Raw genomic sequence first — 23,776 nt, 5'->3', positions numbered from 1 at the left:
AGTATTGATTGTCGTTTATATGTGATCCGATGGAAAACCAACAAGGCAATAACTATGGGGGCACAAGGTAACGACCCATGGTATGAAGCATGTCACTTGTACTTGGCGTTTGGTTAGTTAACAAATTATTTAAGATCTATGTACTCTTCTTGCCTGGTTAAAAACAAGGGGTTTCTTTTAAACATGGCTTATTGACGGAAGGACCATAAAATAAACCAAATCCACAGATATTTATGAATCATTCGCCAGACCAACCAAGAAAGAGTTGACTACGGAGTGAGCGGGGTAGCCCTTATACACTTTAGAAGCTGTAAGCCTGTAATCTATTTATCTGAAAGGTAGAAGTCAAATAAAACTGATAACTCGGTTCAAAAATATCACAAAGTATCCTATGACACATATCTTTTCTTTAAGGGTATTTCCGTTATTTTATTTGTTTAGTTTTTAACCAAATGAAAACTGACCACCGAGGTTCAAAGATATCACAACGTATCCTATGATACATATATTTTCTTTATTTCTTTTTTTTTTATATATAACTAAGAAAATGTTAAGTGTGACTAGACCGAAGGGTATTTCCGTCTACGAATGATATATGATCGTCCCCCCCTTCATTTACAGGGTCAAGACTCAAAGGGCCGACCTCGATCCTCGATATCGCAAAATACCAACAAGGTGTGATCTGGTGCTAATGTGCTATTGCTTTATCATAATGAAGTAATCCTTTTATCAGACGTCTATTATACATCCACGTTTCAATCTAAACCCAAAGTCATAGGTGGTCTTCAAAGTTTTTAAAAGTGCCAACCAGCTGGTGGTAGCGGAGACTTGGGATCGAATTTCGCCTGCACCTGAGATGGGGCCTGGGAGACGGAGTAGCCTAAAATAAATTAAAAAAAAAATAACTCTAAAAAGAAACCTATAAAGATCAGCTCCAGCAAAGGTGTTTCAGATGCAATGCACCTCGCTTCGCAACACCAAAACGAGAGAGAGAGAGAGAGACAGCGGAAAGAGAGAAGAAAGAAGCGCCATTTTATCTCGGATTTTTTCTTTTTTACTTTGACCTGCTTCAGAGTAACCTAATTTCCTGCAGGAAAGGTTGCAAATTCGTCAAAGTTTCTTCTACGGAAGAGATTCAAGCATTCATCTGTTGTTTTTTTTTTGTGATGATCGTCGATCGGAGGAGATGGTAGCAGAGGCAAAAATTATTTGTCATCAGAGCATCCCGGTTTTGGATGTTCAGTACCGATGCATCGTGAAAGGAAACAATCCTCAGAAGATTGAAGACATTGTCGACGTTTCGACGCCATATTCACCGGCTTTTCACCAAATTCGCGCGTCAGATTCGGTTTCAACCGATATAGCGCGCTCCGAAGTAAGCAATTCTTCTTCAACGATAAATAGATTTTGTGTTCTTCCTTTAATGAATTAACGCTTGATCGAGAAAATTAAGTCTTCTTTGCTTAAAAATTAAAATGATGTAAGATTACCCGATGCTTTCTAGAAAATTTTAACCTCATCTTCTATTTCGGTTTCTTAAATTCGATATTCCATTCCTTTAACGAGAATTAGTTGCAAGTTGAAGCAAATTCTTCACTTCTTTTCTTAGACCTGAAAGGGATTTTTTTTCATGCAAGTATCCAATAATCAGAATTTCTGATTCTTTTTGCCTGGATTTTTAATTTATTGTTGTCCTTTTGAGGTAATCGTTCTGTTTATAAAGTTTGTGAAAGATTCCTTACATTAACCTTTTGTGCAAAAAGAACTTAACGAAATATTACAAATTTCAGCTGATGATTTCTTATTTTTGGGTGACTAATTAAACATTTTGCTGGTATTTTGGAATAAACACAAATATCTCCTGACTTCAGATTTTGAAACTTTAGTTATGATCTTTAGCTTTCTTCTTCTGTCTTTTCGAATCATGCTTATTTTTTAAGGAAAATTGATTTGAGGATTATCATATATTTACAATATTTATGGGTCTTTTCATGAGTTTTAACATGAAAGATGAAACTAAAAATACTTGTTTTACCAAGCTCCTTTTCTTACATATCCTGTAATTCTGCCAAGTCTTTAGATAGCGGCAACAAATAAACCCTTTTATTGTTTTCATCGAAGCTGTTTTTCTTCCATAGTTCTACTTGTTTGGATACCTGTAGTGGATGCGGAGAAGCTGACCTCTATCTTTTTCTGTTCTTTGCAGGATGCGAGATCCCTCGATTCCATCCCAGATGTTAAAATTGACTCAGCCATCCTCCAGTTTGTCCCAACCTTACGTTCTGGTAGCTTTGTCGACATTGGGCCCCGTAGATCCATGGAAGATGAACACATACGGATTGATGATTTACCCACACACCTGGGTTCGCTCTTCCAGTGTCCCAAGCATAGTGCTTTCTACGGGGTAGGCATCTAGCATCCTCTGTGGCCGTATGGCGGGCACTTGCTCTTTCTATTGACATTTCCTATTGCTAATTGGTGTTGGGTACACAATGCAGGTGTTTGATGGCCATGGAGGCTCGGATGCAGCAACATATGTCAAGAAGAATGCCATGAAATTCTTTTTTAAAGATGCCGGCTTCCCACAGGCTTCTGAGGATGATGATGTCTTCCTAGAAGAGGTTGAAAAATCAGTCCGAAAAGCATTTCTCCTGGCCGATCTTGCTTTGGCTGACGATCGTACTGTTAGCAGTTCTTCTGGCACAACGGCACTTACTGCTCTTATACTTGGAAGGTTAGTTGAGCCTCCGAAACCACAGCTTTTTCCGTAAACATATCAGGTTTAGAAATTGCTTAAGAAGGGGAATAACGATTTGGGAACCCCAGAAGAAAATTGGTGAAACAACTCACAACCCTGTAGTCTATATAAATTAGAGAATGAACACTGCAAGAATGATGATCTCCTTTAGTTCGTAAACAATAATATAACCCCTGATATATTTCTGTTCTACCCTTCTAGGTGAAATACCCGATTCTTGATGAAGGATTGTACGTTTCCCCTGCATTCTTTAATTACTTTTCTTACTCTTTAATTGCTGCTTATTGCAGGCTTCTATTGGTTGCCAATGCTGGAGACTGCAGGGCAGTTCTTTGCCGTGGAGGCGTAGCAATTGAGATGTCCCAAGACCATAGGCCCATACATGCATCAGAGCGGAGGCGGGTGGAGGAGTTGGGTGGTTATATCGATGATGGGTATCTTAATGGTGTACTTGCAGTTACCAGGGCCCTTGGAGACTGGGACATGAAGTTTCCCCGAGGCTCTCCCTCGCCGCTGATTGCAGAGCCAGAGTTTCGACAGATAATTCTTACAGAAGATGACGAATTCCTCATCATCGGTTGTGATGGAATATGGGATGTGATGTCAAGCCAGCATGCTGTAAGTATAGTGCGCCGTGGGCTACGCCGGCACGGTGACCCGGAGCAGTGTGCCAGGGATCTTGTCATGGAGGCCCTCCGCCTCAACACCTTTGATAACTTAACTGTTATTGTTGTCGCCTTTTCCTCGTTAGACAACCACATCCAGGGGGAGTCGACACCACCACGGCAGCAGCAGAAATTGAGGTATTGCAGCCTCTCCGCGGAGGCCCTCTGTAGTTTGAAGAGATTGCTGGATGGGAATGACAGCGGAAATTGAGTGTAATTATTTTTAGTTTAGCAACAGGCCGTGACACTTCCATTGGGGAGAGGGAGCCGATGCATTCTGTTTTTGGTTGCTTCAGATGCGTTAGAAAAAGCAGCCAGCTAGGACTAGGAGTGGGGAAGAGACATTGTTTAACTTTCTATGCTTGCCAAAAAAAAAAAAAACATAAACTTTCAATGCTTGTATTTGCCTATTTGGGGTAAATGTACATATATTACAAGTTAGGGGAATAGGCAGATCATAACCCCTACTCATTCATGTTTATAATTATTTGTTGTGTATGTAAGGTAGTTATTTTGCCATCTATATCTGTTTCTGAGAATCCAAGGCTGTGTAGGGATGGAAAAAAGAAAAAAAATTGGTCCTCATGTTCGGGGCCTGGGCTATTGGGAGACCTCTCAACTGTGACTAGAAAAATAAAAAAAGGAAAAATTCTCGATTAGTACTAGGGCTGCAAGTCGGGCCGGGTTAGGTCGGGTTGAGGCCAACCCTAGCCCAACCCAACCTATCCAATCCTAACCCTAACCCTAATTAATTCCTTCAATCCTAACCTAACCCGATGTCAACTTCAGGTTGGGTTGGGCTCGGGTTTGGGCCTAACCCAACCTTCCCATCCCTTAAAATCTAATAGAAAAATAAGTATTTGTTTATCGTGAGTTATGACTTATGAAAGTTTTTTTCTCAAAAATATAAATTCATGAAATCAACAATAATGAAACACAAAATTATGGAAATAAAATCACTAATAACAACTCATAGGATCAAGCAAATAATTTGAATATATTAGATAGATCACACATAAAAATTACAAGACAAAAGAAAAGACAAGTAGTCAAGTACCTGTGAATAACTTAAAGAAAGGGGGCTATACAACTACAAATCAATGTATGTTATATATATAATTATATATATGACATGTAGTAGAGTTGTAGACTAGTAGACTAATAGTCTAGTAATATAGGGGGTCGGGTTCGGGTTGCCCGAGGGGTCAACCCTAACCCAATCCGAACTAAGGTCGGGTTCAAGAATTTCAACCCTAACCCTAACCCAATCATCAACCCAGCCCAACCCGGCCCAAGTTGCAGCCCTAATTAGTACATGGGCCTAGTGTCACTTTGATTTTCGAATTTTAAAATATGACAATTCAGTATCTCAACTTTCAAAATGTGTCAATCCAATACCTATTGTTAATCAACCATTAATCATCTGTTAAGTGGCATTTGAAAAAACACAAATATTCTTTGAATGCCATTTAATTTTCTTTATTAACCATCTAATTAACCAAAAAAGAACATTCTCAAATTCTTTTCTCTTGTATTCAAGAAAGTTGGGGTCATATTTCAGTGGACATTCTGATGACCCAAACTTTCTTTAATAAAAAAGGCAAAGATTTGGGACTGTTCATTTTTTATTTTTTGTTTTGAAAAGAGAAACCTTCAATTATAGATTTGAAAGTGTGTACATCAAGTCCTTGGGAGGGTAATTGAAAGACCAATTCCGAACCTCTCCTACATGCCTTAGTAGCTACTTCATGAGCTAGTATATTATGTTGTCTATTTACATGCTTAACTATGCATACATCAAAAGACCTCGCAAGAGAGTACAAGAGAGTAGAACTCATGTGAATACAACTTATTGACCCAGTTACAATCTAAAGTATTGCTATGTAAGGTGTCGACTACTCCCTTGGCATCACAAAAAATAGTGATGATATTGATATTTTTTTCTTTTTGCTTCTTGAAGCCGCAGAAAGACTGCCTTCCATTCAGCTTCAGCTAGATCTTGTGCTTGCACTATACTACCTGTAGCTGCAATCACCCTCTTATCATTGTAGAGAAGAACATAAGTGCTCGCTGCTCGATGAGAATAATAAGAGAAAGCACCATCTGTATACAAGGTATAAGGGGATGTAGGTTGTCATTCCTCCTGGATTTGTGAAAGTGGGGAATTCTCTAGTGAAACAATGTAGTTGTGGGTAGTGTTAACTACCTAGATTGGATCAGGACAAAGACTTTCATGTATTTTCTTGTTTCTGATATCCTATATACATTTCAGCGCAATGGGAGTCCGTTTAACCACTTTATGATGTGGTCATGAATGGAGGTGCTTTCATAAGTAGGGAGACAAAAATTTAACTGTAAATCGTGTTGGATTTTAATCTCATGAGAGATTAAATCCAATGGGTTTGATTGATCAATTACATGAGAAATTGCACATACACATTTGATTTAAAAATCAGTTTTTCTTTTACAAGAAACCCAGTTTTGAACTTGTCCCACATTGGAAAATTATAAGTTTGTTTTCAGTATTTCAATAGGAGTTGATTTACACTCCTTAGAATTAGTAGAGGAGAGTATGGGGATTCGATACCATGCAGCGCGCGCGCACGCATGTGCGTGCATGTGTGCGGCGCAATGAGGCGCTTTAGAGGCGCACTTTGCTCATACTTTGCTCGCACCCGCGTGGCTCGCGATGGGCGGCTCTGGTTTTGGTGCGTTGATGACCGTTGATCACCGTTGATGAGATCAACGGTCACGATTCGATCGGGTGTGATCAAGAAGTACAATTCAAAGTTAACAGTCACCAAAAGTTAACCACTTTTTAAACAGTCACAATGTTTGAAATTGTGACTGTTCAAGGTGCCTTCTCTAAACCAGCACCTACCTTTTCTTCATACCTCTTCACAAATTATCTAAGGAGCATGAATCAGACTCCAAAACACACAATTTTCGAAATTCACTCTCTCTCTCTCTCAGTCCGGTCTGCTATAGTCTCACAGAAGGTTTCTTTGGAGACTCTTCAACTTTGCTGGTTGCAGATTCTCTCCCTAGGCTCTGTTGTATCCTGGGAACGAATTTGCCTGTAACCCAACAACAAACTCAGTAAAACTGAGTGGGGGCAAATAACGTTCTAAAGACAGTGTCTTCAGACGCGCCTCAGAGCTTCTCCTCCAAAGTTACAGTGACCCCATTTTCTCCAACAAACCGCACCAAACTGCCCTTGCAAAAGAGCATTTAAAAAAGAGATGCAATTCTGTTTCTAGCTCCTTTTGGCATAACACACAAAGCCTATCTTCATCATTGAGAAAAAACAACTTGTCTTTTGTGGGTATTGCCTCCCAGAAAACTTTCCAAATGAACATTTGGAACCTGAAAGGGATTCTCAAGGCCCATATGTTGTTCCAATTGACTGGATGAGAAGAAGATGAATGATAGTTCCTTGTGAAACACTGATATGCAGACTTAACAGAATATTTATGAGATCGAGAGTGCTTCCACGATACTTGGTCTATTGTTATATGAGAAGCAATGTGTATTTTCAACACTTCCCTCACCACCTCAACATCGAACACTTGGTCTAAAGCTTGTCTATTCCATTCGCCACTTAAGAAAATTAGATCCTTGACTTTGATATTCCTGTCTATGTTTATAGAAAGGGGGGATGGTGTTGCATATCCCCCATGAACAAATGAAATCCAAGGATCATGAAAAACACTAACATTACTACCATCCTTTATTTTCCAAATGAAATCAAATTTCAACTTTTTGGCTGTGGCCAAGATCTGTTTCCACCATAAGGAATCATTTTGCTTTGGTTGCATGGTGAAAACAGAGTATTTTTGCAAATATTTCTCCTTTATAACCCTTACCCACAATCTCTTAGGTTCTATTAGAAACCTCCAAATTTGTTTAGCAAACAAAGCCTCATTCATCTCACTTTAACTTTCTAAATCCAAGTCCTCCTTCCTTCTTTGGTCTGCACATTTTCTCCCAATTTAGTGTGTATAAAGTTTTGTTATTAAAGTTTCCTTTCCACCAAAAGAATCTTTGAAGCTTTTCCATTTCAGAAATAATCTTTTTGGGAATGATAATAGAAGACATCGAGTATATTGGGAGAGATTGGGTTACTGACTTGATCATTGTAATCCTGCCTGCTTGTGAAAGAAGAGATGCTTTCCATAAAGACATTATTTGTTGAACTTTGTCTAGTAAGTGTTTGTATGCCTCAAATTTGCTTCTTCCTATCCACAGTCTTGTGCCCAAATATTTATCACTCATGCACATTTGTTTCATACCCAACATTTGAGTGATGAATCGTCGCTTCCTTCTATGTATGTTGCTACTAAACAAGATTGAACTGTTTTGTAAGTTCACTTTCTCTCCTGAGAATTCTTCAAACTTGGTTATAATCTCTTGCAGGTTTTGTAGCATTTTTACTTCAGCCCTACAAAAAATTAGTTAGTCATCTACAAAGAGTAGTTGAGTTATTTGGGGGGCATGTCTTGTAAGCTTAATTCCCTTTCAAGTGCCTTGGTTTTCTACTTGAAATAGAAGAGAGGATAGGACTTGCATAGCCAAGATAAAGAGACAAAGGGTCGCCCTGTCTAATGCTTGCCTTGAGTTGGAATAAATCTGAGACAACTCCATTCACCTTAAGTGAGAAAGAAGGAGAGAAGATGCACTGTTGTATCAATTTAACCAGTGTTCTGGGAATCCCATGAGTTGAAGAACTTTTATATGAAATGTCTATTCAACCTATCATAGGCATTTGACATATCCAGTTTAATTGCTACCCATCCAACTCCTTTCTTATGCCTTTTCATTTTGGTAATCAAGTCACAAGCCAAGATAATATTATCTAGGCCTTGTTTACCCTTTATAAATGCAGCTTGATTTTCTACTACCAAATCTTGTAATTTGTCCTGTATCTTGTAAACCACATTACAACAACTAATAGGCCTGAATAGGGAAATGTTCTCAGCCTTCTTTTTCTTAGGAATGTACACCAAATTAGTACAGTTCATCTCCCGAGGGAATTTAGCTGTATTGAAGAAATGGACAACAATGTCATATATGTCATCCCCTATTATATGTCAGCATTTTTGGTAAAAATAGGGGGAAAACCATCAGGCCCAGGAGCTGCATTTGATTTCATTTTCTTAACCACTTCCCAAACTTCTTATCTGGATGGCACTCTTTTTAAATCTTCCTTCTGTTCATGAGTTAGGACGGGGAGCTGTAACTGTTCCAACTCAGCAAAAGAAGTCAGTGACTCTTGTCCAGCTATTAACTGCTAATCTTCTGAATGCTCCAGGTACCTCATCAATTGAGAGAATATTCCCTTCAACATCCCTAATCCCCTCATAGTAGTTTATTCTTCTCCTGAAATTTGTCATGTGATGGAAATATTTAGTATTGCGATCATCCTCTTTTAACCAAACTTCTCTTGATTTTAATTTCCATAATAATTCCTCCCTCCTAAGCCACTTGTCATAATCTCTTTGCAAAATAATGAATTCCTCCGAAGATGTAGGATCAAAATTTGTTGCTTCGAGAGCTATCATTCTCTCCTCGAAAAACTTTAGTCTATCATTGATGCAACCAAATGAGGCTTTGTTCCATTCCTTCAGCCTGGCTTTACAATTTTTAAACTTCCACAACAGCCTTCTAGGGGGGGGGGGGAGCTTCAATACTCTTCAACCATTCTTCTGAAATTATTTTTCACATTCTTGTTCCTCAGCCCACATAGGTTGGAAATGGAACTGAGTGGGTCCCTTTAATTTTTTGGAGTACGTCTCTAAAATGATCATTTAATGATCAAAATACAAGGAAAATTTAGTAAGAGCATTAGCCTCTAGGAAACACTGGAGCCATTTTGAAGAAGCTAAGCTTCTGTCCTACCTTTTCTTTACCCTGTTTTGGCCATGTTGGTTGTTCGACCAAGTCTACTATGTACTTCTGAAAGATTAAAATGTTCTACTACTTGGGTGAGAGATTGGGATGGAGTGTGATGTTGTGGTCTACGCCCCACATAATCTTGATTATAAAGGGTATCATTCAAGTCACCGCACAACACCCAACTTGCCTCCTGAAGAAAGAAAATTAAGGGATAGAACGGAGGATCACAGCTGGCTCCGTTTGGATTTATTAGGGTGTCCATAAGTAAGGGCAATATACCAACACTGTTGGCTGGTTGCATTTGCGATTTCACAGAAAATGAGCCTCTTATTCTTATGCAACATAGTAAGTAAATAGTCAACCTTCCAACAACAGAATAAACTCATCGATTTGCTTTGTGCACAAACTTCCACATAATGTTGGTATTACACAATCTCTTCAGATATCGCATCGTATCTGGGTTATTACAACCCCTAACATTCCAGAGTATGATGTGCATACTAGAAAGATTTTCCCAGAAAACAGCTGGGAATCCACCAAGATTATAAAATTTCACTCCTAGTTACCGGAAAATCCAAGGTACTAGGAAGTACATCCAGCTTTAAATTGTACAAAGGCGCAAAACCCTAGCTCTTGAAGGAGTATTTATCGAGACTAGGGTTTATAGAAAGCTCTTTCAAAGAGTTTTAACCAGATCTGAGATCTCAAATAATAGGTCTAAAAGTCTGGCCCCAGAGCTGAAAACCCATTACCATAAAACCTATCGCTTTTGGCTTGAAAGCTGAAATATGAAGCTTGCAATGGGAAAGAGCTTACAGGCTTGTTGCCGAAAGACATATGTAACGAAAAGAGAATCTCAGGCTTGATGCCGAATCACAGGCTTATTGCAGGAGTCTCAGGCTTGATGCCGAAATAATAGGCTTATTGCCGAAGGAGTCTCAGACTTGATGTCAAAATCTCATATTTTTTGTCCACCTTTGGATAGTTGATAAAAAAGATAGATGACACTCCACCCACGTTTGTGTCTTTTCAAATGTCACTTAGCAGCTGGTTAAATGTAGGTAATAAGTTGACATGTTTTGAAAGTTCGGGCACTGAATTTCTGTTTTAATAAATTATATTCATTCATAAAAAAAAAGAAATAAAAAAATTAATAAAAAAAAACTGATATTTTAACTCAAAAAAAAAGTTCAGGCAATGAATTATTGCATTTTAAAATTTGGGGACCAAGCACTAGGTCCAAAATACAAGATACTAATTGAAAATTAATGTATACCAGTATGGCAGTATTATCTTGACCAGTTGAGTTTGGATAGAGAAAGCACTAGGTCCAAAATATTGGGAATTAATGTATACCAGTATGGCAGTATCGTCTTCAACAGTTGGATTTGGATAGAGAAACGCTGTTCAACTTTGGTACAACTCGGTCCCTTCAGGCTTTAGTTACAGAATGGGCTACCTACCCTCGTTTGGGTTATGTAGTCTCACTGTGCTCTAATTGCAGTGCAATTTTATTTGTACTGCATAAAATAAACCCCAAAATTGCAGTCTCATACTTTTGCGTCAGTGCAAATGAGACTGCATTGAAAACGAATGAGGCCTTGATATGGTCCAATCCAATAGAAGTTAGATGCCACCCTACCATAAGTGAAAAAAAAAAAAAAAGAAACAAAACAGTCTGTATAAAGAAAACAAAAAACAAAAAAGCAGAAGTTGCACCCGTATTCGATCAGCTTGGTCTATTTGAAATAGTAGAACGATAGATTTTTTTAATTATAATAACTTATCTGCTTCATCTGTCATTGGTGGAATATGCAGAGAACTGAATGAGGTGGTTTTGATTTCATTGAGCTTGAAGTCATCTTCAAATGATGATGAAGAGTTGCAGAAACACTTTTTGGAAGACGAAGCCTTTGCAGGTTGGAAGCACAGCACTCCAAGGAATGAAACTTGCTCAAAAATTAAGTTTAAACAACTTCATTTTAGAATCTGACTATAGTCAGCTAATAAGGGCCCTGAAGTGCAAGAGGACGATTGCTGCAGTAGAGATTAAGAGAGATCCTTCTGAAAGCTGAAAACTTGCAGTTACTTTCTCGTATCCGAGAAGAAGCGCCAATTAAGTAGCACATTTTTTTAGCTGCCAGAGGCCTGGTTTGCAATTAGGAGTGAAATGGAGCTCCATACTTCCACCAGACTGGGTTGAACTTGTGCTCCAAGATACATGAAATCTTGTTTTATCTCCAAGTGTGGACTCTTGCTCTCGTGGTGTGCAAGGCTCTGTATATTTTATCATTGTTCATCATTGTTGCTTCAGAGTCTATGGGTGTTTGGGGCTTTTACCTATTTCAGGGGGTAGGCAGGCTTCAAGACTGACCCCCTGACCTTCTTCCATTCTGGAGTGAAAGAGAGAGTAGAAGTAAGGAATTGAACAAGAAAGAGATGAATTGTAATAATTGGTCATGTGATTGTAGTTAGAAGATCTAATATGATATCTTGGTAGGCCACATATACGGTTGTCACAAGGATTAGCTTTTGGGGCATAATTTAGAAGATGCAAATCCAATCAAAGTAGGCACCTGATGAAATATGGATACATAACTAAGCAAACCATGTGGTGTATACTATACAGATATTATCCTACACTGCAATTACCATCCTACTTAACCAAGTTAATTTTTAGCTACAATATCCTATATGTTTTAGTTAAAGTAGAAGATCTTAGTTGTAGTCTTGTAGATGAACAGTCTTTGTTTATAGAAATAGAATAGTAGTAAATCTGGTTAGAATTGGAGGAAGAATGAAGGCATTTTCCCTACAAACAAGTTCATTGAACACCTCATATACCTAGTTGTCAAGGCGAGGCCTAGGTGATGCCTAGGCGATAAGGTGCCCTTGGAGACTCGCCTCGCCTAATCGTCGAGTAGTTTCTTTTTATTATTTTCTTATTTGTTAGGGTTTAAACATAGACATTGTTGCTAACTGCTGTATTGAACCCTCAAAGACTTTAAAAGCTGAACCAACAAGTAAGAAAGAACTTAAAATTCCGTCCAATCAACAAATTTTCTTCTTCTTCCACCTTTTTCTTTTCTTCTTTTCCTAACAAAAATAGGGATCAGCCCCTATATACATATTTTTTAACTTTCTTTTCGTTCTTCTTTTTCTTCTCATGAATATGTTGATTTTCTAGACTTTAACATGAAGTCTATACTTTTCTTATGAAAATTATGGATAATTATTAAGGAAATATGGTTATGGAACCTAGGGAACTACCCTAGGAAAACTATGCTCATATATTTTTGAGATCAAGAAACTATGGTGCTTATTTTTCTCTCATCATTGTTCTAAAAACTACACCAAGGATGTCTCCATATTTTGCCACATTAACATAGACCCATGTACAAAATAAAAAATGAATAACAAGTTTAATAAAAATGCAAAAAAAGAAAGAATTTTCCAAAGTTCAAAAATGTTCATATCTTAAACTAAGTTCTGTTGGAGAAGCATAACTGGACATGAACCCCATCCCTTTGTGTTTAAGCAAAAGGTTACTTCTACGAGCCAAACCAAATGTTGGTAACTCTTAAAAAAAGTCAATCTTCCCCAAAATATTTAAGACTTGATGAACATTTTGTGATCATCATCATCATCTATGCCTTGTCCCAACTATATGGGTGTCAGCTACATCGGCTACATGAAGCCTGGTTCACCATTCCATTCTGTTCAGTGCCATATCCATTAAATCATTTCTAATTACTTCCACCCAATTGTTTTTGGTCTGCCCCCAGCTCTTCTTGACCCTTCAATTTGTAATAGATCACTTTTCTAAAAGGTGCTGTAAAAAGTTCCTTCATATGACTTCATCTTTAACTCTATACTTTCTAGTTTTACAACTCATCCATCTAAGCATTAGCATTTCTGCCACACTCATTTTTGGACATCTTGTTTCTTAACTGCCCACCACTCTGCTCAACACTCAATTTTTTAATTTTTAATTAAAAATTAAAAAATCATAATATTTAGACATACACCATAAAACTAACAATCTTCCTCAAGTCAATTCTCCTTGAAGTGTGGGAGGAATGAGAAATTAATATTTGGGGAAATAAAAAGTTGAAACAGAAAAAGAAGCAAGATACTATTTAACTGTCCATTTAACTGAAGAGTGGTAGCATTCTCACCAGATTTCTGCAGAATTACTACTGCCCAAGACAACCATTTTATGGTATAAGCAAATTGCCCCTGTTTGTGATTATCCAATCCTTGCTCTTTGTAGCTATGGTTCAGGACACCAAACCAGAAGGGGTTGAAAAGGACGTATTGGCATCAATATTATATCCTGAGGTTGTTGAAATGGCTATCAATAAGAACATGTTATGTGATGATAATAGAAAACTAGCGGGGAACAAATTATAAAATCAAAGGAATTTCAACACTTGTTTTACACATAGCCATAAAATGAGAATAGATTGAGTGGTGATGAAAATAATCTAACAATTTCAGAGGAAAATTAAAAAAAGAACAATCTTAGAATTAATACATACCCTTCAATAGACCTTGCAATGATCATTAACCCAAGATTGGCTCAGCCTTAAGAACATGGGAATCATAAAATACCAATTCAATAAATAGGTATTTATTAGAGTAAAAATAAAAATTAGCTAATTTTTTAACATATAAACATTTAATGGAATACCCAAAAAAGAAAAGGGGAAAGTAAAACTGTATATGAGAACGGGGTTTGAAAAACATGGAGAAAACCAAAACATCAATAAAAAAAGGATAAGGTTTTGAGAATTAGTTCTTTACTCCTTTATTTCAGAATTATTGTTTAAATCAGTGATTACAATTACAGGACCTAAATATATGACTTGACATCAGTTCAAGCAAGAGAGGTTCAAGTTAGAGATCTATTTCATATTTCTGAAATGGTATAATCTAACTTACTTCCAATTGTCATGTCCTACACTTCTACTTAACCACCAAAAGTCATGAAGTTTGGCTTGTCTTATTTCCCCTCAAGTAATGACCAACTAGTTTTTGAAGAAGTAATGAATATAAGTTACCCTTCCTAAAAAAACCAATTAGTTTCAAGTTTGTTTTATAAAGAACATATAACAGGGGGGGAGGGAGACTGTAAGTGGTGCAGTTATGAGATAGCAGAGAATACGCTTGTTTACCTGCTAAGTTAAAGGTAAAAGTGAATATTTTAATTTGTTTTAGCAACCTTCGGGAACAGAGAGAAAGAAAAAAGTGAAAAAAAAAATGTACATTAAATGAGTTCCACATATTATCAAAGAATGTTCCTATGTATCTTTCAGTTATTTCGGCCAAACAGCCAGACACAAATGAAATCCAGCCTCTACAAGTGGAATACATGTCTGTCTCTGTATGCATGTAGGAAGATAAGATAACGCTAAATATAATTGTTAGCATATATCGAATAGAAACATATGGTCATCGATAAATAGATTGGGTAAATACTGGTCTGCATTCACGAATGTAATAATGAAGGTAGAATGACTCAGATGAAAATTGTACAAAATAGTGAATTAGTTTATCTTAAATCAATAAACTCAAAGTGAAATTTGAGAGATGAAGAGACATTAGTCTTAACTTCTTCGAAATTGACTGTTTTTACATCTATGAGCAGCCCAAGCAGGCTACTAGGCTAGAACTGACAGACTTGTTGATGACGGCAAATAAACCAACCTATGCCATGGAAAATAGAAGATCTGCTTCACTTTAATCAGTGAATTTGGTAATTTGAAGTACCTTGGAACCCGACTACTCAAGTAATAAGAAATGACTATCAATGGTTATGGCGCACAAAGTAACAGTATAATTCACCCCCAATACCGTCAGCATATCAGTCATTACCAAAAATTGGCAAACTAGAAACCAATTAATAAAGCTAAAGAGGAACTACAGAAACTATATACATCAAAACCTAAAAAAAAAATCCAAACTAACGACGTTAAGTATTTCGAATGCCCAAGTAAAATGTTCAACAAAAACAGAAGCCAACATTAAAAAAAAAATCAAGAAATTTGCTTTTATTAAAAATCACAAAATCTGCAGTTGAGGAATGTTAAACGCTAATAAACTTCTAGAAAAATTAATTTAAATAGGGTGATTGAGATAGAAAAAAAGAAGCAAAAGAAAAGAAATACCAATGAGTGTCTCATTCCAATCTAGATTAGAGATGAGATCGGTAGGGAAATGGCAGGAAGAGTTGTTGCCCTCTTCCAGTTCCAGCGCTCGTTGCCTCCGGTGCCAAAGAATGTCCAGGTGACGAGATGCTCATCCTTTTTAGATGCTCGCAAATAAATCTACCAATAATCGCCATAAGTAGGGTTTTACTTTGTAACAGCTGATTGATTGAAAGAGAGGAAGGTGATCTTCGTCGTTTCGACTTTTGAAAGGACAGGGGTGGAGACTGGAGAGGAAGAATTAAGAAAGATGGTGGAGAGAGTGGGAAAGGAGGAGTTGGGGCAGTCAATCTTAAAAGACCAAGATAACCTTAATGGTTGAGACGCGCCCTTTCTATTAAGTAAAGTATTATGTAAGGGTATTTATGTATTTTTAGTAGCATTAACGAGGAAATATTGAATCGTTTTAAGAAGATATGAATGCCTGGAACAAAAATTCAGGGTTGTTTAACTCGCTTTTGTAATTGGTGGATCGCGGAACGAGTCTTCAGAAGAAGCATAGCCGGTAAGGTTTCTCTTCTTCTTTTCTGTTTTGTTTCGTCGTTGTTTTCAGTCTGTAACTTCCGAAGCTCCAACTGTAGCTTCGGATTTGAAATTTTGTGAACAGAGGACGGGAACCTTCTGTCACTGTGAAACAGGATAAAGTTTCAGTTTTGTTGGTGGTCTCGTATTTCTGAGTTTGGGGATACATAGTTGAACCCTAGCATCGTAGATTTTCCCATAACTGGTAGTCTTTAATCAGTTCTTTTATTTTTTTTTTCTAAGTTGTGATTTTATGTTTTCGTATGGAGATTCGGAGGGATTTGAAGTAACCCTAATTGCTCCTTTTATTCTTTTTCTTTTACAGGAAATGGGGTGACATACTTAGCACAAGAAAATCGTGAATTCTTGTTTGCAGTTTGTTTGGGTTTCTGATTGCTTTTGTCATTTGTGAGGTGTTATTTGGCACAAGGGGAGCTGAGAACTACAAGTTATTCGTTATCTGATTTATCTGTTAATTCCTTTGGAGGAATTGTTGCAGATTTAAACTTTTCTAGATTTAGTTGCCTTCAATGGCAGATAATAGGAATGGGAATGTCAAGGCTCCAGATGGCAAAGCTTCTGGACAATCCAGTACATATACCATTAATCTGGAGAACTTCAACAAACGGTTGAAAGGTTTTTATTCACACTGGAATCAACACAAGGATGATCTATGGGGCTCTTCTGATGCTATTGCAATCGCAACTCCTCCTGCTTCCGAGGACCTTCGATACCTGAAATCCTCGGCTCTAAACATTTGGTTGCTTGGTTATGAATTTCCGGAGACAATCATGGTTTTCATGAACAAACAGATCCATTTCTTGTGTAGTCAGAAAAAGGCCTCTCTGCTGGAAACGCTGAAAAAATCAGCCAAGGAGTCGGTTGGTGCTGAGGTTGTGATTCATGTGAAGGCAAGGGGTGATGATGGATCTGCATTGATGGATGAGATATTCCATGCTGTACATGTTCAGTCAAAATCTGATGGTCATGAATCTCCTGTTGTTGGATATATAGTGAAAGAAGCTCCCGAAGGGAATCTTTTAGAGATCTGGACTGAAAAGCTAAGAAATTCAGGGCTCCAGCTTGGTGATGTAACAAATGGGTTCTCTGACTTGTTTGCTGTTAAGGACAATACTGAGCTTATGAATGTCAAAAAGGCGGCATTCTTGACTTCATCTGTGATGAAACATTTTGTGGTCCCAAAGCTTGAGAAGATAATTGACGAGGAGAAGAAGGTCTCCCATTCTTCATTGATGGATGACACAGAGAAAGTCATTCTTGAGCCTGCAAAGGTTAAAGTAAAGCTCAAGGCAGAGAATATTGATATCTGTTACCCTCCTATATTTCAGAGTGGGGGAGACTTTGATCTCAGGCCAAGTGCTTCAAGCAATGATGAGAATCTGTATTATGACTCGACAAGTGTGATCATATGTGCAATTGGCTCCCGCTATAATAGTTACTGCTCCAATGTTGCAAGGACATTTCTTATTGATGCCAATGCCATGCAGAGTAAAGCTTATGAAGTTCTCCTCAAGGCCCATGAGGCAGCCATCAATGCGTTGAAGCCTGGCAATAAAGTCAGTGCTGCTTACCAAGCTGCCTTGTCTGTGGTTGAGAAGGATGCTCCTGAATTAGTTGCAAGTCTTACCAAGTCTGCTGGAACTGGAATTGGTCTTGAATTTCGTGAATCAGGGTTGAGCCTGAATGCTAAAAATGATCGAGTGTTGAAGTCAGGGATGGTTTTTAATGTGTCACTTGGGTTTCAGAACTTGCAAGCTCAGACCAACAATGTGAAGACTGAGAAGTTCTCTCTGTTGCTTGCAGATACAGTTATCATTGGTGAAAAACTCCCAGAAGTTGTAACTTCAATCAGCTCTAAATCAGTTAAGGATGTGGCTTACTCATTCAATGAGGATGAGGAGGAGGAGGAAGAACAGCCAAAAGTCAAAGCTGAGTCTAACGGCACCGAGACATTCTTGTCAAAAGCGACACTCCGGTCAGACAACCATGAGATGACAAAGGAAGAACTAAGGAGGCAGCACCAGGCAGAACTTGCCCGCCAGAAGAATGAAGAAACTGCCAGGAGGCTGGCTGGTGGTGGGTCGGGTACAGGGGATGGTCGTCGGTCTGTGAGGACTTCAGGTGAGTTGATTGCTTATAAGAACGTAAATGATATTCCCCAAGCGAGAGAATTGGTTATTCAGGTTGACCAGAAGAATGAGGCCATCCTCTTGCCAATCTATGGAAGCATGGTCCCTTTTCATGTAAACAATGTGAAGACTGTTGTTAGCCAACAGGACAATAATCGTACTGGCTATATCCGGATAATCTTCAATGTACCAGGGACCCCCTTCAGTCCTCATGATGCAAGCTCCTTGAAGTTCCAAGGGTCTATCTATCTGAAGGAGGTCTCATTCCGCTCCAAGGACACAAGGCACATTAGTGAAGTGGTACAGCAGATTAAGACCCTTAGACGACAGGTTGCATCAAGGGAGTCAGAGCGAGCAGAGAGGGCTACGTTGGTTACTCAGGAGAAGCTGCAGCTTGCAGGTAACAGATTTAAGCCGATAAGGTTGTCTGACCTATGGATCCGTCCTGTCTTTGGTGGTAGGGGAAGGAAGATCCCTGGTACTCTTGAAGCCCATGTAAACGGGTTCCGCTACTCTACTTCAAGGCCAGATGAGCGTGTAGACATTATGTTTGGAAACATCAAGCATGCATTCTTTCAGCCTGCAGAGAAGGAGATGATCACCCTTCTGCACTTCCACCTGCACAATCACATCATGGTGGGGAACAAAAAAACTAAAGATGTCCAATTCTATGTTGAGGTCATGGATGTGGTCCAGACCCTAGGGGGTGGAAAGCGATCTGCCTATGACCCAGATGAGATTGAGGAGGAGCAGAGGGAAAGGGACCGAAAGAACAAAATAAACATGGACTTCCAGAACTTTGTTAACAAGGTGAATGACCTCTGGGGACAGCCCCAGTTTCGTGATCTTGACCTTGAGTTTGATCAGCCCCTAAGGGAGCTAGGCTTCCATGGTGTTCCCCACAAGGCTTCTGCTTTCATTGTCCCCACTTCGAGCTGTCTGGTTGAGTTGGTAGAGACGCCTTTTTTGGTGGTAACCCTTAGCGAGATCGAGATTGTGAACCTAGAGAGGGTTGGGCTTGGGCAGAAGAGCTTTGACATGACAATTGTGTTCAAGGACTTCAAGCGCGATGTCCTTCGAATTGACTCCATTCCATCCACATCACTTGATGGAGTCAAGGAGTGGCTTGATACAACTGACCTTAAATACTATGAGAGCAGGCTGAATCTCAACTGGCGACAAATATTAAAGACAATTACAGATGATCCAGAGAAGTTCATAGAAGATGGGGGATGGGAATTCCTGAATATGGAGGTAAGTGACTCAGACTCGGAGAACTCAGAGGAGTCGGATCAGGGATATGAGCCATCAGATGTGCAGTCTGACTCTGAGTCATCATCTAATGATGATAGTGAGTCACTTGTTGAGTCAGAGGATGATGAGGATGATTCTGAGGAAGATTCGGAGGAAGAGGAGGGGAAGACATGGGAAGAGTTGGAAAGGGAGGCAAGCAATGCTGACAGGGAGAAAGGTGATGAGTCAGACAGTGAGGAGGAGAGGAAGAGAAGGAAGACAAAGGCCTTTGGGAAAGGTCGGGTTCCTGACAAGAGGGACCCTAGAGGTAATCCTCCTAAGCGGGCAAAAATAAGGTGAAGGATGATTGTTTTTTTTTTTTAAATCTATGTATCATGTGGTAGCTATACCAGCAGCACCTGAAGCAGCAGTAATAGTACTTTGTTTATTTTGGGTTTTTGGATGAAATTAGTGGATGCACTTCTTAGCTTTTGTGCATCAGGGGATAATTCCTTTTGCTGGAATCAGATTAACTTTTCCCCTTTAATAGATCTATTTGGTCTTTTTTATGCCTAGTTATGATTATCAACTTGTTTTTATTTTTGCCACATTACAACTGTGTATGCCTTTAACCTTTTATGATGTACTATTTAGATTAGGTGCATCTTGCATTGGTGGTTGGATGAGATTGGCCATGATCCCAATGTAGAAGCCAGGTAATTTGAGTGTCATTCTTACCCATCCCAAATTTAAATTCTTTAATCAATATGGACCCATCTAAAAGAGTAGTTTGTCTACATTTGAAACCATATAAATCCAATTCTCATCCATGTTTACTTGTATATGAAATGGGGAACATTAGAAAAGGAGTTTGGAATTAGTTCCTTCAATTCTACATTTGTTAGCAGAAAGCAATTTGAATATTCTCAGCAATCTCATAACATTGTGGTCTGATTATTGAGAAGTAACTGTTTTCCCTGATTGAAAATTTTGCGGTTAATGTTCGCCATCAACCATTTTCTTTTTTCTGGGAGTATGTTGATAAGCTAAGAACGGAAAACCATGCGCTGCTGTATTACAGATTTAATATCATTGAGACCAGAAACGAGAGTTACTGGTAGAACTTGTTGCCAATACATCTCTTGCAGATTCTTGCAAGAAGTAAATCCATGGATGCTAAGCCAAAACATTAAAAGAAAAGAAAGGAAAAGGTTTCATCTATATCTATAATACTATGTAAAAGTGTAAATTTGGTAATTGTTTCCTTTACCTTTCTGCACCTGTTTTAGGCTTTTCTTTCATATGATGTCCTTTCCATTTTAAATTTCAATCTTTTCCTTGACTCTAATTTACATCTATTGCCATCTATTTCTATTCTTGAACAAATTACTCTGTCCATTATTATTTGATCTTTCTATCAACCTTTTTTCACCACCTTCTATAGTTGGATTTACTTTCCAAAATACAAATTGTGATATTACACTTGGTTCTAATAAAATTATAGATGAACCATGGCCTTCTCTTGTAATTCCCAAATTCAGTTTTATGTTTGAAGTCAAAGAAGAAGAACAAGAGAATTTGGGTCAGGTTCTGCAGGTAATTTTATTTTATTACATTATCAATGTTAAGTAGTGATACATATTAGAGAATCTATGATGCTGGAAAGGCATGATGTCGTTTGCCACCTGATTGGTTACTACTTTTGTGATACCAGTTGATTGTTAATAAGTTTTTCCAGTATCATGTCTTTCTGGTATCATTGTTGAACCCTATATATTATATAAAGGAAGGTGATAGTACACGATTCATGTTTTATATTTTGAATCTGAAGCCCTTCTGCTTTTCTTATGAATTTAATCTCACGCTTAATTTCTAATCCATGTATCTTTTTGATACCTTATTATTCGTCCTTTTTTCATTAGAGCTCATGAGTCATCATCATCATCATCCATGCCTTATCCCCAACTATATTGGGTTGGTTACATGAATCTTGTCTCATCAGTCCGTTCTATTTAAAGTCATATCCAGTATCCACTGTTAAATTATTAGTGCTTAAATTATTAGAGCTCATGAAAGTAATTTAGTAATTAAGAAATCAAGGTGATGAGTCCGTTCTAGTTTGTAATCAACTCTCAAGTCTCAACTAATGGTTACAGGGTATCTTGTTTGTTCTGTTACAAGTAATAAGTTGTATAGGGTAGTTATGGTTACTGATGGAAATAAAAGGATAGTCGCAGTTTACTAGTGGTTGGGGTGGAGATTACTATATCTGTTCTTGATTTCTTTAGAACTAGAAGCTAAAGGAAAGTAAATTTACAGCTATCACCTTTATTTCTAAGGGTGAGCCACTAAACGTGATTGACAATTATGTTTTTTGTGCATAATTTCATTTAGGGATCTATTCACAAAAACCATTGCAAACAAGTTAGCCGAAACTAATATCTCTTAACCAAACAGCCCTTTGCTTGGGGTACATCTGTTAGTGGAACATTTGCCCATTATTCATGTAGCAGACCCTTGGAGTTGGGACAAGGCTTAAATGATGATGATGATGATGCATACAATTTTGTTGATTGGAATTTTCTAGTAGTCATGCTTTCTTACTACTTTTAAAGTGGTGTATGAGGCATCGGTAGGAATGGGGCTAAAGCCTGTTACAAAGTCATTAGTGATGGACACTCAACCTATGTGAAAGGAGATCCTTGGAATTAGGTTGAATGGGTAAAAACGAGTTTTTAGGTGACTTAGGAAAGCACTATTAGTTTGTGTCCCATTTCAGATGTTGAGGTAAGATAGTGTTCACTGCAGTTTGAGGAGCTTAAGCATGAGGCTCTTAACCAGATAAGAATAGTGTGTGCAATGCACGCTAATAATTAACCTAAGTGGGTGTGAAGTGTGGCCGCTTCTAAGAGAGATGTAGGGCTGACTCTCTAAAACACTCATGATTCCAAGAGGGGAACAATGCCAAAATGTTCCAAAACAAAAGAATGACTAAAGAACTGGTGAGTTGAGTTGGTTGGCCAATTAGCTAGTTATGACAAAGAGGAAAGGTTGAAGGAGTCTGATTCCACCCGTACTCTGTAATATAGCTTGTCATACTTAAGTGTTGATTGAAGTCCAAAAAACATCACCATGAATACTTTTCTCACTGCGATGTTCAGATTGTTTGATCTTTTTGTAATTTTGAATCTTATGGGGGATTGTTGAAGAGAGATTCAAAATTTCAAGAATCTTTCTCCTCCTCTTGTTTTTGTCTTTTCCTCTTCCCACTCTTGAGTGCATGGGAAAACTCTTTACCCCACATTGCTTGGGAAAAAAGTGGAAGTAGAGTATATCTATAGTTTTGCTCTCTCTATGTGTAGGGACCCATAGGAGGAGAGCACTATAGATATTCCATGCATGTAAGGGAGTTGGGGGTGCATTTTACAAGCGCGAGCCGAGTTGAGCCGAGCCGAGTGGGGGTGGGGTGGGAAAGGGGTGCGGTGTGGGTGTGGGTCTGAGAATACTCCTTCTAGTTGATAGTCTTATCTTCTCTGGTTTTTCTGAGCATCAATTCTCTGTGGTTCGTAGAGGTCTGGTAAGCATATGCACGCCTACCAGTGGCTTGTAGGTTGTTTTATCTTGGCGACCGAATTGTGATCACCTGATTGTACCATAGGGGCAAATGGGGTTTTAAGGAGAGTGACTAAGTGGCACGACTCGGCCCTCCTCTCAATTTTGCAATTTTACAACATACATTTTCATCCTTAACTGATGCGGTTGCATTTCTACGATTGAACAACTCATCATTCAACTTTGGAACGTGCTGACGGTCATGAATGGAAGTTTTGGCTTTTTTATTGGAACCAGTCCTACTAGTGTTACTATTTTAAGTTAAATTGATCACGGAAGTTAAAAGCAACCTTATTTATGCATCCATGGTGCAGAAAATTTTATGCACCCGAGATTGAATTTTGCCACACCATTTTCGCTCAAAACAATTGAACTTAGTGGAGTTCAGACCATTAATGAACATCTGGGCTCCAAAAAAAGTCTCGACTTGGGGACTGAAAGCGAGGAAGTGGGATCCCTTCAGAAGTGCAACCCTATTTCCATGGTCATGTTCTACGATTGAACAAACAATGATTGAACAATGGAAACTCTTACTGTCTTTGGCCTCAGCACCGACGACGAAACACTACCGGTGGTAGTCTGATTCTGGTAGTGTGCCTGAGAGCCGAGGCCTGAACCTTAAATTTCCAATCAAAGCTGGTGGCGGTGGGAGAGGATGGGTACTTCTAGATTTGACTGAGATTCGTTATAGAAAACCACAAGATTTTCAATCTGAAATTAGACACATGAGGG

General features: G+C 38.4%; 2 protein-coding genes and 1 long non-coding RNA gene across 5 annotated transcripts; 2 read left to right on the top strand and 1 right to left on the bottom strand.

The window, feature by feature from the left end:
• Window positions 1-858: 858 nt before the first annotated feature.
• Window positions 859-3,810, top strand: LOC104611243 (putative protein phosphatase 2C 47). The gene is made up of 4 exons (XM_010278224.3): window positions 859-1,375; window positions 2,207-2,404; window positions 2,499-2,734; window positions 3,049-3,810. The coding sequence occupies exons 1-4, from the start codon at window positions 1,187-1,189 to the stop codon at window positions 3,632-3,634; spliced, it is 1,209 nt and encodes a 402-aa protein (XP_010276526.1). The 5' UTR covers window positions 859-1,186; the 3' UTR covers window positions 3,635-3,810.
• A 7,115-nt stretch (window positions 3,811-10,925) lies between these two features.
• Window positions 10,926-15,791, bottom strand: LOC104611245 (uncharacterized). The gene is made up of 3 exons (XR_737599.3): window positions 15,489-15,791; window positions 13,497-13,654; window positions 10,926-11,711 (listed from the first exon to the last, which is right to left on the bottom strand). It is a non-coding gene; the product is annotated as an uncharacterized LOC104611245 (long non-coding RNA).
• A 99-nt stretch (window positions 15,792-15,890) lies between these two features.
• Window positions 15,891-20,007, top strand: LOC104611246 (FACT complex subunit SPT16-like). 3 transcript variants are annotated; one of them, XM_088904241.1, is made up of 3 exons: window positions 15,913-16,032; window positions 16,109-16,254; window positions 16,375-20,007. In XM_088904241.1, exon 3 carries the CDS (start codon window positions 16,580-16,582, stop codon window positions 19,790-19,792), a length of 3,213 nt encoding a protein of 1,070 aa, XP_088760367.1. In that variant the 5' UTR covers window positions 15,913-16,032; window positions 16,109-16,254; window positions 16,375-16,579; the 3' UTR covers window positions 19,793-20,007. The 3 variants fall into 3 exon arrangements, with proteins under 3 accessions (XP_010276527.1, XP_088760367.1, XP_088760368.1); XM_088904242.1 differs by having other exon boundaries at window positions 15,952-16,032; window positions 16,135-16,254; XM_010278225.3 differs by lacking the exon at window positions 16,109-16,254 and having other exon boundaries at window positions 15,891-16,032.
• Window positions 20,008-23,776: the final 3,769 nt, after the last annotated feature.

This window comes from Nelumbo nucifera, chromosome 4 (genome assembly GCF_055504915.1).
Source record: "Nelumbo nucifera cultivar China Antique chromosome 4, China Antique-T2T, whole genome shotgun sequence".
Lineage (NCBI taxonomy): Eukaryota > Viridiplantae > Streptophyta > Magnoliopsida > Proteales > Nelumbonaceae > Nelumbo > Nelumbo nucifera.
The sequence above is the reverse complement of the archived record's forward strand: the minus strand, read 5'-3'. Positions and strand labels throughout refer to the sequence as shown.